This window comes from Tamandua tetradactyla, chromosome 3 (genome assembly GCF_023851605.1).
Source record: "Tamandua tetradactyla isolate mTamTet1 chromosome 3, mTamTet1.pri, whole genome shotgun sequence".
Lineage (NCBI taxonomy): Eukaryota > Metazoa > Chordata > Mammalia > Pilosa > Myrmecophagidae > Tamandua > Tamandua tetradactyla.
The window spans coordinates 169685431-169704163 of record NC_135329.1 but is presented as its reverse complement, the minus strand read 5'-3'; the positions used below and the strand labels follow the sequence as shown (position 1 = coordinate 169704163).

Genomic DNA, 18733 nt, shown 5'->3' with positions numbered 1-18733 from the left:
GACTGTCAAAATGTCTATTTTATAAACTTAGATTGAAATGCTAGTGATCAATGAAAGGGAGGGGTAAGGGGTATGGTATTTATGAATTTTTTCTGTTGTCTTTTTATTTCTTTTTCTGAATTGATGCAAATGTTCTAAGAAATGATGATGATGATGAATATGCAACTATGTGATGATATTGTGAATTACTGACTATATATATAGAATGGAATGATCATATGTTAAGAATGCTTGTGTTTCTTTGTTGTCATTTTTTTAATTTAAAAATTAATAAAAATATTTTTTTTAAATGTCTACTTTATTCAAATACCACAAAATTCCTTTCTTCAACAAATGCCATACCCTTTTCCATCTTAGGTAACTTACTGTTTTATTTATCAGCATAAAAGATATATATTCTTTTTTCTTAATTAATAAAAAAATTTTTAAAAAAAGATATATATTCTTTGATATCCTAGAAGAATTCCTTACTATTAGATGTAGAGTATCCCCCCTACCCCCGCCAAGTGTTTCTTTCAAGGTTTTTACTTTCAAAAATTCAAATTTACAAATAGCAACCGTGTTTTAGGGACTCTTACTTTCCATCAAAAAAGGGACCCATCAGTTTAACCTGCAAAAAAAATGTATTTAACTTTACTAGTAAATTTAATAGTAAACATAGAAGAGTAATTTATAAAAATCAGAAAACATGCTTATTTTGAACTATTCCTTAAAGTAAGGACTACATTTTATACTTATTTATAAGCTACATAATCATGTTTTGCGCAAATTAAATAATTTAATATTTGCTGCCTTAATGTTAATAATAAGTGCATGACTGAAGAAAATTAGGGCTGCACAGTAATTTCAAAACTTCTTTATGTGCTATAGAATATGTAACCTATTGTATTTTAAATTAGATACAATACTTACAGCAACGAAATCTTAAAAACTTTTATTTCTTACATCAAATCAACTATCAAGTCCTCTTATTTTCTCATCTAAATAATTCTATTAATCACCTTCTTTACCCTATTCTTTATGCCATGACCCTAGTTCAAGCTCACATTTCCTTTTTTTCTAAATTATTCTAGGCAGTAAACCCCTGTGCCATTTTGAAAGGATGATGTGCCCTAGAAAAGCCACGCTTTAATTCTGACCCATCTTGTGGAAGCAGCCATTTCTTTTGAAACTGTAGGGTGGAGACTTGATTAGATTATCGCCACAGAGATGACATGCCCAATTGTGGGTATTAATCTTTGATTAGAGAGAGATGTGACTCCACCCATTCCTAGTAAGTCTTGATTAGTTTACTGGAATCCTTTAAAAGAGGAAGCGTTTTGGAGAAAGCTTGAGCATAACTAGAGAGCCATGAGAGAGCACCAGAACCACAGAGCCCACACAGCCAGAAACCTTCCAGATGAAGAAATAAAGTGTCCCTAGAGGAGCTTCATGAAACAAGAAGCCTGGAGCAAAAGCTAGCAGATGATGCCATGTTCACCATGTGCCTTTCTAGTTGAGAGAGAAACCCTGAACACATCTTTGGCTTTCTTGAAACGAGGTATCTTTCCCCGATGCCTTAGACTGGACATTTCTATAGCAGTGCTTTAATTTGGACATTTTCACAGGCTTAGAACTGTAAACTAGCAACTTAATAAATTCTCCTTTTTAAAAGCTGTCTTATTTCTGGTATATCACATTCTGGCAGCTAGCAAAATAGAACAATCCTCAGCAGACTCTCCTTTTCCTCCAACCACTCTGACTGTGGCATCACTACCACCATATTCTATTCTTAATTCATCCATCAAAATTCATTACTCCAGGATGGGCTACGGTGGCTCAGCAGGCAGAGTTCTTGCCTGCCATGCCAGAGACCCAGGTTTGATTCCCGGTACCTGCCCATGAAAAAAAAAAAATCATTATTCCAGAACTGGAGTGGTGATGTTGTCAACATGGCAATGTAAAACATTCCCTAAGAAAAGCTCCCCAGAGATTCAGCAAATAAAAGGACAAATCCCACTTGCTTAAAACTCTGAAGGGCAGTAAAGACTGGACTAAGACTCCACAAACACTATATTAAAAAAAAGAGAAATATCAGGTAGGAAATTTCTGTCCTGGACTTGCCAGTCTACTTCCCTTCCTGTCACTCAGTCCCACAAAGTTTGGAAGCAGCCCAGTTCCTTCCCACCCTGGACAAACACTACAGAGCCACACACACAGCAATGAGTTCTGTTGCTTGGGCCACCTAAATGCAAAACAGACTTTTCTGGAGTGACCCATCTCTTTGGACTGACCCAATCTAGGTCCAAAAAGCATGATACCCTAGTGGGGAAGAAACCGAACACAAAAAAAGCCTTAGAGAAAAAAAGAGGGTGTGAGGGTAAACTGAACTGCTTTATAAAACAGAAAATTCCAGAAATGAAAAGTGTAAGGAAAACAGGGCACTTAATGAAGGAGAGAATTTAAACAAATTATCGGAGCTGGAGAAAAAGTTCTGCACACAAACAAACTGAACAGAACAAGATTCCCAAAGAAGGAAAAGAGGAAGGAAGCTTTCTCCTGGAAGTGACACTATTGCACAAAAAGTACAATCTTAAAAAGTGTACCATATATTCAGAGCTAGAATCAGATGAAGAGCTTAGAAAATCTGATCATTTAAAAATGGGCTAATCTAAAATCTAGGATAAGTTGGACCGAGGGTCAAGAAGGGTCTTAACACAAAGCCAATCAATAATAAAACCTTAGAAAATAGGGAGAAAATGACCTTCAGAGTTAATTTATCAAGATAATCATATGCCAAGACATCAGAAACAATTACAAGCAATACTAAGAAACAGGAAAATATGGTTCAAACAAAAGAACAAAGCAAAACTTCAGAGGAGCCACAGAACTTGAAGCAACTAATCAAAGTTCAAATGAATCTCCTGAATCCATTCAAGAAGATGGAGAAAAATATGGATAAAGGGCATTAAGAAGACAATATCTGAGCATAAAGAAGAACCTGAAAGTATAAAAAGAAACATAATAGAAATTATGAGATGGAAGGCACAACACTACAGATTTAAAAACACAAGAGGCATATAAGCAGACTGAAAAGGCAGAAGAAAGTACCAGCAAACTAGAAGATAGGACCACCAAAACATACAGTCAGAAGAACACATAGAGAAAAGAAAAGAAAATGAGCAGCACCTCAGGGATTTGAGCGATAGCACAAAGCACACAAACATATATATTATGGGTATCCCAGAAGGAGAAGAGAAGGGAAAAGGGGCACAAAAAAAATTTGAGGAAACAATAGCTAAAAATTTCTCAACTCTTAAGAAAGACATAAATATACATGTCCAAGGACCATGACCTACTTTAAACAGAAAAATCCTAACAGACCTACTTGGAGACACATACTAACCAGAACATCAAATGCCACAGATAAAGAGAGAATTCTGAAAACAGCAAAGAAAAGCAATTCATCAAATAACAGGGATCTTCAATAAGACTAAGTTTTGAGTCCTCATCAGGAACCATGGAGGCAAGAAGGCAGTGATGTGAATTTATAAAGTAATGAAAGAGAAAAATAGCCAGCCAAAAATCCTTTATCCTCAGCAAAAAAGAAATAACAAAGATTAAAACAGAAATAAATGAAATTGAGAATAAAAAACAACAGAATTAACAAAACCAAAAGTCAGTTCTTTGAAAATATCAACAAAATTGACAAACTCTTAGTTGGACTGACAAAGAAAAAAGAAGAAGCAAATAAATAAAATGAGAAATGAGAGGGAAGACATTATTACTGACACCACAGAATTTAAAAAGATCATAAGATTAGCATGGCTCCTGGACAAGTATGACATGGAAATTCATGAACTGTTCCATATTAAATGACATGATTAAGGAAAAAAAAAGGGTCATAAGAGAATGCCATGAGCAACTATATGTCAACAAACCAGTCAACTTAGCTGAAATGGACAACTTCCCAGAAACACATGAACAATCTTCAGAGACTATAGAAGAACTAGATGTCAGCAAACCAATCACAAGTAAAAAGAAAGAAACTGTCATCAAAAACTTTCCCACCAATAAAAACCCAGGACCAGAAAGCTTCACAGGCAAATTCCAACAATCATTCCAAGAAGAATTGATATCAATCCTGCTAACTCTTCCATAAAATTAAAGAGGGGAAAACAACACAGCCTAAGCTCACTCATTCTATGAGGTCAACATCACCCTACTGCATAAGCCAGATACAAACACTATAAGAAAAGAAAATTAGAGACCAATATGAATATAGATGCAAAAATCCTCAACAAAATACTTGAAAATTAAAAGAAGTATATACCATGATCACATGGGTTTTATTCCAGACATTCAAGGGTGGTTCAACATAAGAAAATCAATAGATATAATACACCACATTAACAAAATAAAGGAGAAAAACTACATGATCATCTCCATTGAAGCAAAAAAGGCATCTGACAAGTCCACATCCATTCTTGACAAAAACAGAAAATTTTTTAATTTTCTGAATAGAAGGAAATTTCCACAACATGGAAAAAGGGCATTTATGAAAAACCCACACCTGACATCACACCAATGGTGAAAGACTGAAAGCTTTCCCTCTAAGATCTATAACAAGAGAAGGATACCAATTGTCACCACTGTTATTGAATGCTGTACTGGAAGTTCTAGCCAGGGAACTTAGGTAAGAAAAAGAAATCAAAGGCATCCAAATTGGAAAGGAAGAAGTAAAACTTCCACTATTTTCAGATGACATGATACTCTATATAGAAAATACTATAAGATTTACAACAAAGCTACTAGAGCTAATAAATAAATTTAGCAAAGTGGTGGGGTATAAGATTAACATGCAAAAATCAGTTTTTATATACTAGTAATGAACAATCTGAGGAGGAAATCAAGGAAAAAAATCCATTTACAACAGCAACTAAAAGAATGGAATATCAGAAATTTAACCACAGATGTAAAGGACCTATACACAGAAAATTACAAAACATTGCCAAAAGAAATCAAAGGCCACCTAAATATGGAAGGCATTTTGTGTTTATGCATTGGAAGACTAAATTTAGTTAAGATGTCAATTCTATCCAAAATGATTTAGAAATTCAAAGCAATCCCAACCAAAATTCTAATATCCTATTTTGCAGAAATGGAAAAGCCAATTATCAGATTTATTTGGAAGGATAAGAGGCTCCAAATAACCAAAAACAACTTGAAAAAGAAGAACAACATTGGAAGACTCATACTTCCGGACTTTAGAACATTCTGCAGTGGTCAAAACACAGTGGTACTGTCACAAGGACAGCTATAGTACCAATAGAATCAAGGAGTCCGAAAACAGACTCACATTACATAGCGCCAATTGATTTTTGAAAAGACTGCCAAATCCACTTAATTTGGAAACATCTTATTAATAAATGGTGTTGGGAAAACGGGATATCAATATGCAAAGAATGAAAGAGGACCCCTTTCTAACACAATATACAAAAATTAATTCAAAATGATCAAAAATCTAAATATAAGAACCAGGACTACAAAAGCGTCAGAAGAAAAGATACGGAAGCATTATCAGGATCTAGTGTTAGGCAATAGCTTCTTAGACTTCGCATCCAAAACATAAGTAACAAAAGAAAAAATAGATAAATGGGACCCCCTCAAAATGAAAAACTTTTGTTCCTCAAAGGACTTGGCCACTAAAGTGAAAAGACAACCTACCCAATGGTAGATAATATTTGGAAACCACATACTGATAAGGATTTAATATCCAGGATATATTTTTTAAATCCTACAACTCAACAATAAAAAGACAGTCAACCCAATTTAAAAATGGACAAAAGAGGGCAGGCCACAGTGACTCAGCAGGCTGAGTTCTCACCTGCCATGCCGGAGACCGAGGTTTGATTCCCAGTGCCTGCCCAGGCAAAAGAAAAGGGGCAAAAGACCTGAACAAACATTTTTCCAAAGAGGATATATAAATGGCTAAAAAAGCACATGAAAAGATGCTCAACATCATTAGCTATTAGGGAAATGAAAATCAAATGAGGTATTATTTCATACCTACTAGAATGGCTATTATTAAAAAATCAAAAAAACTACAAGTATTGAAGAATATGAGGAGAAACAGGAACATTCACTCACTGCTGCTGGGAATGTAAAATGGTATCACTGATAGTTTGGCAGTTACTCAGGAAACTAAATATAGAATTGCCATATAATCTGGCAATCCTGCTACTAAGTATATACCCAGAAGAACAGAAAGCAGGGAGACAGACATTTGTGAACCAACGTTCACAAAAGCATTATTCACAATTTGCCAAAAGACAGAAGCCACTCAGGTGTCCATCAACCAATGAATGGATAAATAAATGTGACATAAGCATACAATGGACTATTATTCAGCCATAAGAAGGAATGAAGTCTTTGATGCATGTGACAACATGCATGAACCTTGTTGATATTATGCCGAGTGAAAAGAGTCTGATACAAAAAGACAAATATTATATCTCACTGATACAAACTAATTATAATAAGCAAACTCATAGAATTAGAATCTAGAAAACAGGGTAACGGGATAAGCTGAGGTTACAGCTGGGAAATTGATGCTTAATTTGTCAGCATTTCTATTTAGATTGATTATAAAAGTTTGGAAATGAATGGTGTGAGGGTAGCACATTATTTACCGTGAGTGTAATTAACAGCAGTGAATTATATAAGTGAATGTGATTGAAAGTAGAAACTTTAAGTCTGTGTATGTTAATAGAATAAAAATTTAAAAAGATAAAAGGACTGCGTAAAACAGTGCTCCCTACTATGGATGATGTACTATAGTTAATAGTACAAGTATAAGAATGTCCTTTCATTAATTAAAATAAATATATGACACTAACACAAGGTATTAATAATAGGGTGAGTGGTATGCCAAATCTAACACAGTGTGCCAAGCCCCAACCAACAGTATTCTTGAAAACTCTAGGAAGTGCCCTAGGCTCTATCTAAGTTTCTATAAAAGTTTTTTTAGTAAGTTTATTTTTTCAGAACCCTAAGGCCTCCATATTGGTCCTATGCCAGATAGGTACTGAAAACCTAGCAGCATCGATCTCTCCAAGAACATTAATTAATCTCATTCCACTACCTCATAAGGTCAACACCCCTTTCCAGCACAAAGAAGTTAAAATGTTCATTGCCCAGATATTCCTGAAGACTGACAGAAAGATCAAATGTGAGGAAGGAGGTGTTACTGAGAAATTAGGATTTAATAAATGACTATGACTGATGACTTATTATATAAGTATTTCCTTTTAGTGTCTAGTGTGTTTTAGAATAGCCAGAAGGAAATACCTGAAGTTGGTGAACTTTAATCCAGTAGCCCAGGTCTTTGATAATGATTGTATAACTATATTGTAAAAAAAAAAAAGTCGGTTGCCTATGTTTGTGTGGATCTACTGCTGGATATTTTCTTTTGTTCCACTGGTATATATATGACAAGAGTACACTGTCACAGTTAACCTACCCCTATTGCAAGTCTTAAAATCGGGTAGAGGGCAGGCAACAGTGGCTCAGTGGCAGAGTTCTCACCTGCCATGCCAGAGACCCAGGTTCGATTGCTGGTGCCAGCCCATACAAGAAAAAAAAATCGGGTAGAGTCCAATACTAGTATGGTCAAAAAGTGTAGGGTAAGAGGTATGAGATGTTTGGGGTTTTCTTTTTTCTTTTTATTTCTTTTTCTGGAGTAATGCAAATCTTTCAAAAAATGATCATGGTGACATATGCACAACTATGTGATGATACTGTGAACCACTGATTGTATATTCTGGATGGACTGTATGGTATATGAATATATCAATAAAATTACATTAAAAAAAGGCAATAGTATATGGGGGAAAATATACCTAATGTAAACTATGGACTATAGTTAATAGAGTATTTTAATAATTTTTAGTCAGTTGTAATAAAGGTAACTAGTATTCAAAAAAAACAGTGCAATTATAAACAAGCATTATCAATTGTAACAAACATTCCACACCAATGCAAGGAAATGGTAGTAGTGTATGGGAATCTTATATTTTATGCATGTGTGACCTGTAAAACCACAAAGTCACTAACAAAAGAACTGGTTAAAAAAATTCATCATTCCAGCTTCTGTTTGACCCTTCAAAAATCAAATGTTATTAGTTATTTTTCACTTCTGTCTAAATTGAATCTTCCTAGTTGCATTTCATTCCTCAGACAATACTTTATGGAGCTCACATTCTCAATTATCCCTTCTTTGGAGGCAATCAAATATGACGATGTCCTAATTAAATTATGGTAACTAAAACATCTTTCAAAAATGATGGAGAGATCAAGACATTCCCAGATAAACAAAAGCTGAGGGAATTCATTACTAGTAGACTAGTCCTACAATAAATGCCAAGGAGAGTTCTGCATGTTGAAAGGAAAGGATAGTAGACAACAGATGAAGCCACCTGAAGAAATAAAGATCTCCAGTAAAGGTAATAACATGGGTAAATATAAATGTCAATGCCAGTACTATTGTATTTTTGGTTTGTGACTCCACTATTTACTTCCTACTGGATCTAAAAAGTTAATGCATAAAATGTAATGATAAACCAATGGTCTTAGACTCATAATGATTAAATATGTAGTTTGTGATAAGAAAGGCAGGGGGAGAATACAGGAATATAGTTTGTATATGCTATTGAAATGAAGTGAGTTATCAAATCAAATGAGAGTGTTACAGATTTAGGATGATAAATTTAAGCCCCATGGTAATTACAAAGAAAACATCAGTGAATACACAAATTCATAGAGACAGAATGAATATAGAGTACAGGTTACTGGTGGCAAGAGCAATGGAGAGTTAAGGCATAATGGGTTTAAGGTTTCTGTCTGGGGTGACAGGGACATTCTAGCAATGCATGGCGGTGAGGGTACTGAAACACTGCAAATGTGATTAATCTCAATGGTATGCTCGGGAGTGGGCGAGATGGGAAAGTTTGTGTTGTAAAAATGTTTTCACGATGTTTAAAAAAAAGAGCAACCCTTTAGTCTATATTCCAATTTTTCATATGTCCCAATAATATCCTTTTGAGCCTTTTCTCCTCCATTATAACATATCCCATCCAGGAACACATATTGCCATTCATTGATATGGCAAATCTGGCAAAATTTTAGGTGGATCTGGGTAACTAGGGAAATGAAGATATGGTGGGATTCTCTGTATGTGGTTTGTATTATTTTTCAACTGTTTTGCAAGTTTGAAAATATCTGAAAATAAAAGGTTTGAAGAATAAAAAAAGCATAGACGGTATATATTATGAGCATGACTATCTAGAGTTCCTGAGGGCAGACAAAAAGATATCTGAAGTTAACTAACAAAATGCAAGAAGTTTTATTTCTCAAAATGTTCTCTAGATTTACTTTATTAAATAGAATATACTGAATGTAATTTAATTGTATCTTGATGTATCAGCATTAGCATCACAAACATGTTAGTGAACTATATTAAAGACAGAGTTTTAGAGTCATATATAAACAGGGTGGGAAATGGACCACAGTCAATGTTAGCAGCCTTGAATTCACTTTTTTGGGAGAAAAATTATTTTAGACATTTATCTTATTCTCCTAAATGTGACATGAAACACAGACAAGTGCATGACAATTAGAGTATTTAATCAACAGTCCAAGCACCATCTCCCAAGTAGTTTGTCATTCCTGAGAACTTACCATTTCCTTCATTTCATTAAATTCTCTTACAGAAAGCTCCCTTAATCTGACTTCTTACTTACAGTACATTTGGTAAGGCATTTCTGACCTAAGAAATGTGCTGTGTGTAAGCATTTACACTAAAAAAATTACACTGAAAGTTGTTCATAATTGAAACTATTACTTGAGAAGAGTAATGACATTTGCTTCTGTTTATACATTTTTGCATTTTTATAAAGGGCATAAATTGGCCAAAAGTTTTTTTTTCCATCTATTTAATTACTTAGGGAAGATACAACACACATTAACTGAAACTGAGTCTGTTAAATCTTGATTATAAATGTCAACATAAACTTAATAACAAAATGATAAAGATCAAAGTCAGTTTTTGCTTTGAAAGATTACTTGATAAAATTTAATACACATCAACCCCACAATTAAGAAAGCATATGTGACCATAAGTATATGGAACGTTGAGTAGGGTATGAGATTTTGTAGGTTTGTCCGGAATGATGGCCTGATAAATCCCAGAGTGATCTGAACAGTGAATAAAAAAGTATTTGCAAAGTCCCCTTGGGGGAATGGCGAGAAAGGGGGAAAATTCAACTTCCCCATGTGGGGAATTCCTGATATTCTCACAAGTAGTGGGGACAACCAAAGCAATAGGCCAACTCCTCAGTCTTGGATTTTGTTCATATGAAACTTATCCCCACAAAGGATAGGCTAAGCCTACTTAAAATTAGGCCTAAGAGTCGCCCCTAGAGAACCTCTTTTCTTGCTCGGATGTGGCCTCTCTCAGCCAATATGACAAGCAAACTCACTGCCTTCCCCCTCTCTATGTGGAACATGACTCCCAGGGGTGGAAGCCTCCCTGGCAATGTGGGACAGAAATCCTAGAATGAGCTGACTCAGCATCAAGGGATTGAGAAAACGTTCTCGACCAAAAGGGGGGAGAGAAAAATGAGACAAAATAAAGTATCAACGGCTGAGAGATTTCAAACAGAGTCGAGAGATTATCTTGGAGGTTATTCTTATGCATTATATGGAGATCACTTTTTTAGTTAAGGTATATTGGAGAGGCTGGAGAGAAGTGCCTGAAAATGTAGAGCTGTGTTCCAGTAGCCACGTTTCTTGAAGATGATTGTGTAATGATATAGCTTTTGAAATGTAAGTATGTGATTGTGAAAACCTTGTGTCTGATGCTCCTTTTATCTAAGGTATGGACAGATGAGTAAAACATATGGATTAAAAATAAATAAATAATGGGGGGAATAAATGTTAAAATAAATTTAGTAGACTGAAATGCTAGTCATCAATGAAAGGGAGTAGTAAGGGGGACAGAAAAACATCGGGGAAACAAACGCTAAAATATATTTGGGTAGATGGAAATATTAGCAGTCAATGAGAAGGAGGGGTAAGAGTATGGTATGTATGAGTTTTTTTCTTTTTTCTTTTTATTTCTTTTTCTAAATTGATGCAAATGTTCTAAGAAATGATCATGGTGATGATATTGTGAGTTTTTATTATATACCAACAACGGAATGGTCATATGGTAAGAATGTTCCTGTTTGTCTATGTTGTTATGTTTAAAATTTTTTTTTTAATTTAAAAATATATATATAGTACAGGTGAGCAGTAACATGGAAAAAAAAGCATATGGTCAAAGATGGTTTTTGCTTTGAGTTTTACATTTATTTACATGTACATGAAATAAAGAATTAAAAAGTACTTACTCTTTGTTTTTTGTAGTGCTTAAACATTCTAATGCAGTGTTCAATGATAAATAGCAAATAAATGCCTCCAAGAGCAACAAGTCCTTTCAATACAGCATCATATTCTTCCAAAAACTTCTTTGATTCATGTCCATGAGAATGTCCATGTCCATGTCCATGCCCATGTGCATGTTGATGACTGTGATCATGCCCACCCTGAGACTATTAAAGAATATGAAAACAATTTAAACAAGTATTCAAACGATATTTTAAAACTGATACTACAACCTCCTAAAAGATAAAGGAAAAATATCTTTCAAGTTTTTAAGGGGTTTCTCTAGATATTGTCTTATTTAAAAATAAGTATTCTTCCACTTAATCTGCTTTACTCAGTGGCCTGGAAAGTATGTTTCATGGTAACTCTAAAACAAAGATCACAAGTTCAAATAATTAGAAGGGTAAGACACACATTGTAGTGAGAAAATCAAGCCAGCAGTAAGACAATAGAGAGTGGTAGGCCTCTTATAAACTGGAGTGAACATGACTGTCAGTTTGAAGCTGATATGTACCCCAGAAAAGCCATGTTTTTTAATCTTGACTCAATATTGTAGGGTGGAAACCTGTGGTTAGATTGTTTCCATGCAGCTCTGACACACCCAATTGTGGGTGGAACTGTTTTTTGGTTTTGTTTTGTTTTTTATTTATTTTTTTATTGTATAATATAACATATATACAAAAAGTATACCTGACCTTTTTCTTTTTGTTTTGGGTGCATGATCCAGGAATCGAATCCAAGTCTCCCACATGGAAGGCAAGTATTCTACCACTGAACCACCAGTGCACTCTGGGTGGGACCTTTTGATTAGGTGTTTCCCATGGGGATGTGTTTCTGCCCATTCCAGATGGGTCTTGATTTGTTTACTGGAGTCTTTAAGAGACCTCAGAGAAAGGGTAAGAGCTCAGAGCCAACACCACACCCAGATGTTTGGAGATGCAAAAAGATAATGCTCCTGGGGAAGCTGTTTAAAACCAGATGCCAGAGACCCCATCAGATGTCAGCCATGTGCCTTCTCAACTGACAGAGGTGTTCTGGACTCACTGGCCCTTCTTGAGTCAAGGTATGTTTTTCTGGATGCCTTAGTTTGGATGTTTTTATAGCTTTAGGACTGTAAACGTGCAACTTGCTAAATTCCCTTTTTAAAAGCCATTTCATCTCTGGTAGATTGCTTTCTGGCAGCATTAACAAACCAATACAATGACCAAATTAAATGCCTGGTATTTGGTAAAAATAAACAAAACACACAAACACACTTTTTCACCAGGAGGCCATCATTTATGACTTCCTGTAATCCTTCTTAAACTGATTTTATTTTTATAAAATTTTTCTAAATTATTTCAAAGTGATGAAATAATAGACTACATATATTGTAGGACATTAGCAAGAGTGTATACTTAAATATGCCTGTCATTTTCTACATTTTAAAGCTTTAGGAAAAATAAATGCATGCAGATAATAAAGTTTGTTTTAACACTGTGAAAAGTTTCACAATACTAGCAAACTTAACAGTTAGGGAATTACACATGTTTTCCTTCTTTGCAGGATTTTTTCATTCTTTCCCCATTTGCTAGTGGTCAACAGAAATAGTTTCTAAACTTCCCAGAGATGATAAAACCAGTCATCTATTACCATAGATGATAAGAGCTATGTTTAATTAATCCAGCTTGAGAAAAAAATAAATAAGTCAACTGGCACTTAAAACTGTTTCTTCTTCAACTACTCTTATCAGACATAAATCTGAAAGAGAAACAGGCACTAGAAGTATGGGCTTGTGATCATATCATTAGAAACATCCCCAAGGGGAAGAAAACAGAAGGTACTCCAAGTAAAAAAAGATAAAACGACCATGTGTAAACAGCTAAAAGCTGACAAGAGTTAACCAAGTATGTTCACCTATCCTGATAAGATAAAGATGCCCATGGACCCTGGCTACAGGCAGAATCATTACTAGACTGCTTATAAATTTCTTCTATAGGCTTTCTTCATATGCCACACAGAAAAACAGGATAAATCATTCACTGATATTTTTTTCTGTATATTCTCTACTTTTTGTATAATATTGTTATTTTGACCATTTCTAGAAGTACAACTGAGTAGCATGAATTGCTTTTATAACATCATGCTATCTTCTTTCATTACTAAACTATTTTTGCCCCAAACAGAACCATGTACCCATTAAGCAATAACTCCCCATACCCCTGTCCTCCCAGCCCCTGGTAGCCCCTGTCCTCCCAGCCCCTGGTAGCCCCTCTCACCTTCTTCCTGTTTCTATGAGTTCGATTACAGATATTTCATATAAGTGAAATAATCTAGTATTTGTCCTTTTGTGTCTGGCTTATTTCATTTCATTCTAACACTTAAGTTTCATCCATGCTGCAGCATGTACCAGAACTTCATTCTAAGAAGAACACTTTTAGCTTAAATAGTCTTACTTTCAATTTTTTTAAAGATTAAAAAGATTTCTTACATGGGGCAGAAGATGAAGAAGGGCATCGCCACTCATTGTTCCTACAGCTAGTGCAACAAGGAATGTGAGGAGGAATTTGAAGCATCCTTGGTTAATGATGGGAACCAAGATCACGCCTAGCAAGGAAAGCAGGCTAATGACAGTGATGGAAATGATACCACAAATCCATGCTGTAGGAAAGAAATTAATCAACATTAGTATGACAATATAGACAAAAAGTTTCAAAGAATAATAAATAAAAGATAAATGGGTCATGGAAGACAGATTTGTTTTCCTCCATTTTGTAAGAGGCTTTATTGTGGCATTGCTGTGTTTAAAAACAGAACAAAATCCCCATGACATATTAACAACTTGAGCATTTAAAAAAATCAAGAAACTCAAGCCAAATTAAAAATTGTACTTTTAGTGGCCTACCATATTAGAAACAGTGATTTAAAATGACTTAAGCCTATGATTCACTCTTATTATTTAGACTGTAAATAAATTTCTCCCAATGTCTAAAGGTGAGACAAAGCAATACAATTGCTTATTTAAAATAATATAATTATAAAACTCTCCTGTGTGCATTATAGGACATCAATATCTAATGCATTATAATTTGGGTATACCTTTCTAAATATGCAACTTTAGAAGCTTAACATATCAGCCCTAAATGGAAATATAGTTACATGAGGAGGTAACAAAAAGCCTTATTATCTATTGTGTGTTTCACATTTCTCTCTTTCTCTTCTCTTTTTTTTTTTAACAAAAGATAATTTAGTCCTGTTTCCGTTAATATCTTTTCTCTTTTCCACATCTAGTTCCAAACTCTCTTTCCACCAGTTTGGCTTTTGTACAATCTACCACTTTTTATCTTGCTACATATTTTTAACTGATTCAGAACACAAAAGAAATGTTTTCAAATATGACTTATGAGAAACACAGGTGTGGCGGGGACAAGTGTGAGCACATTTCTTTATCCAGATTATTCATAACCAGATAAGATACCAGAAATACATGCCAGTAATTGGGAGGTAAACACTTTAATTTAGAATGTGGGGATTACGTTTTATGGGTGGCCTAAAATGAAATACAAATATTATTAGTTAAAAAAAAATCCTGCTTATTTTGATATCTATCTACAAAAAATTTAACTGAAGAGTAACTTCTATAAAAGTTTTTAATTGAAAATGCTATTTTTCTATCAAATCTGATATGGCTATAAATCTGCTAAAAGATTATATATTATCTTGTGATAAAGAAAAAATGAATTTGTCCATAAGGATAACTGAAAGTCTTCATCAAGGAGAAGTAAAAACAGGTATGGAAATGAAACTTCGACCCACCAGATGCTTAACTTTATCAATAAAATTGTATTTATTCAGTTGACATTTTAGTCACAGCATCCAATAACATAATAGCCAATTTCTTATTAATTCATTAGTTTAGATAATTTATAATACTAGGACATCTATTAGTAATGGAAACTATATATTCTGTATTATAAATAATTACTATAATATAAAGATGGGGAAGTTAATGGGGCAAAAGAAGATCCAAACACATAGCAAGCAGAGGGAATGATGATCTAGCCATTATACTTGGATTCAGTGGCTCAACTTTTGCAAGGATTTGGAGACAAGAAGAGGGAACTCAATTCCTAAGGAAAAGAGTGAGGTAAAGATTCATTAAAAGGCAAGATCATGGTTACTAGAACTGAAGTATAAGGGAAAGGACCCCCAACTACAGTTGAGAATAAAAGGCAGCAGAAAAAAAAAGAGACAGGGTACTTTTAACTGTGCTAAACTAAATAAGTTGAAGTTGGTAACAAAACCATTAATCTGAAGATAAAATATCTCTCTCAGAGAGTAACACATGACTCTCCCTTTCCAAGTATATTTTCTTCAGTTTGGCAAAAATCGAATCCAGAAGCAACTTATCTCAAACAATCAACCTATAAGCAACTTTGATTAAGAATTTTAAAAATGTACTAAGCTCCCTGGAAAAGTCAAAATTCATAAGACTCCAAGATGCTCTACTCTACAGGAGAAAAAACTACCTGTCTATGCTCACTACAATATATGTGGAACGGGATCAACAGAACTACACAGAAGACTTAAAATATACAACAAAGTAAAACCATTTGATAAGTTTTCAAGATTTTTAAAAACTTTTATTAATCAGAATTATTTTGGCCAAAATGTACCAGTATTAGTCACAAAAATAACCCAGTAAAAGCCTTTTTAAATTTTCATGATGCCACTTATTCTGCACCTTTAATAAGACAATTTTTCTTAATTCCTTACTCACTAGTAGCTATTCAAATTGGTAACCTACTAGCTATTGTCATATTATTTAGCTAAATGGAACCTTAATTATCTACACTATCATTTCCCAAACTGTGCTCAGTCACTTCTGTGAGATGTTAATAGGTGGTATCCCAAAGGGGAAGGGAAGAGTTTAATGATCAATACGTTTTTGTTCCTTTGTTTAATGAACGGTGTCAACCTCTGAAAGCATATAATATGCAGCATTTCTTCAACTTACTTGATCATGGAACCTCTTAGTATATCTCAATGGGCCAGTATCTTGTAAAACACAATTTAGAAAACTATGATTTAGACCAATGTCCCTCTATTTTACAGATTTGCATATTGAGGTATAGAGATGTTAAAAAGCTAGTTAAAATGGCACAGTCAAAACTAAACCCAAAATCTTTTAACTGTTAATCCACTCTTTTCTTCACTAAATCATTGTATTTTCAGAGGAACCTTCCAAGTGATTTATCACTTATGTATTTACTTCACAGAGGTGGCTTCACAGAAAAGATCTATAAGAAAAATAAGTTCAATTAAACATGAAAATAAAAGTTCTAAGTTTATTAATCCAAGTAGCAATCAATGCTTCAAAATTTGAGCTAATAAGGAAAGAGTGGAATAAAAAGATTACTAGAAAACAAGCTTGTATCTACATAAAAGTACCATATTTTCCTTATTTCAATGCCACCTAAAATATATATATAAGTAGTAAGGTATAACCATTTAAAATATTTATTTTCCTATGTGGTGACTTGAAGCTATATACCCCAGAAAAATATGTTCTATTACTTAATCCATTTATGTGGGTGTGAATCATTATAAGTAGGACCTTTTGATGGGATTACTTCAGTTAAGCTGTGGCCCAAATGAAACAGATGGGCCTTGATCCTATTATTGGAGTCCTTTACAAGCAGAATGAAATTCAGAGTGAGAGAGAGAGAATTTGAAGGTCAAAAAAACCTGGAAAAGAAGGGAGATGCCAGGAGAGGCGGCCATGTGCACTGCCATGTGATAGAAAAGCCAAGGATCAAGGAATTCTGGCAGCTAGCCTTAGAACGCCAGTCTTCTGGGAGAAAGCATCACCTGGATGATGCCTTAATTGGGGACTTCTACCCTCCAAACTATGAGCCAATAAATTCCCATTGTTTAAGCCAACCCTCTGCATGTTTTTTTTATAGCAGCCACTAAACTAAAACACCAATTAATATAAACTGTCATTTATTTTTGCCAGTGTCAAGAAATAAGACGGGGTAAAGGCTAGATTTCCCTTTCAGATAAATCAGAAGTTTTCTGTATATTTCCTATAGATTACAAACCTTCCATGACATCTGTTTCATTAGCAAAGAAGTTCTACTGTTCCTCTAAGGTAAATACATGCTATGTTTCTTATTCTGAATTATTTTATTATTATTTATAAAACAAATTTTTAGCTTTCTAGCACTAATAATTTCAGCAATAGTCCTCCTAACAACTTGTATATTTTTTTCAAGGAATATTACAATCCTTTTGACCTTTAAGAAGCAATATAAAAAAAAAGAAAACAAAATACAAAAAAAGAAAGAAGCAGGGGGTGCACAGGTAGTTCAGTGGTTAGAATGCCCACCAGTCACGTGGGAGACCCAGGTTCGATTCCCAGACCATGCACCCAAGCAATGTAAAGTTTTTTGAATCCACTATGCTTGAAATGTTTTTCTGTGATATTGAAAAACTTATTTTTAGTACTTAAAACTTATTTAAATTTAGACTGACTTTAACTGTGTCATAATTTCCTAGATGTAGAAAAAAGCAATTCAGGTATAAAATTGTTTTAATTTTTAATCAAATTGCTGTGCTTTTTCTATCATAATTTGCTTAGTACAAAGAAAAAAGCCACCTTTTATAAAAATATACCAAACTAACAATATGCAAACTATTAAATTCAATGAGCAAATGTTTTCTTTATTTGTACCCAAGATACCATATGCAATAAAGAGCACTAAATGTCTGAAACAAGCTTCAGTTATTCTGCAAATTAGGTCGCTTAAAACGTTAAGGTCTTCAAGCTTAGTTATTCACCAACTCCCTTTCTCATTATCTAGAGAGAAAATGCATTCTTTTAAAAAGAAGTGCTCATCTGTGGAAACTTTCTAATTAACTTGGTTCAAAGCATGTGCAAGATGGCAGTTTCTACACTGTTTCAGCATTTTAACTGGCAGAAAATGCTTAGCGGCCTATTCACAAACCCCCCTGGTAATTAAGCTAGGGTCAACTCTATGACTAAATGCACCAATCTCGTGAAACAAATGTTTTCTACCATATACAGTATATAGCATATTTGGTTTACAGCAGTCTTTGAACAAAGTTAATGAGGTAGTAGCTCTGCACTATAGGAGATTTATACAGAACAAGTTAACCTTTCTTAATGTTGCAGCAGTCATTAGAAATAATTACTAACAGGGCATTCTCTCTAGCAATTATTAACATCTATCAGGACATAAATAATTCAAGCTTCATTTCTGACAAT

The 18733-nt window shown here is 34.2% G+C and overlaps 1 protein-coding gene across 2 annotated transcripts in view; it reads right to left on the bottom strand.

Annotated features, from left to right (window-relative positions):
- SLC39A10 (solute carrier family 39 member 10) overlaps positions 1-18733 on the bottom strand; it is a 104676-nt gene that overhangs the window by 36918 nt on the left and 49025 nt on the right. For both annotated transcript variants that reach the window (XM_077154512.1, XM_077154511.1), the window contains 2 exons: positions 13934-14103; positions 11430-11630 (listed from right to left, as the gene is read on the bottom strand). In XM_077154512.1, coding sequence (XP_077010627.1) covers positions 11430-11630; positions 13934-14103 — 371 coding nt within the window. The remainder of the gene's footprint in view (positions 1-11429; positions 11631-13933; positions 14104-18733) is intronic.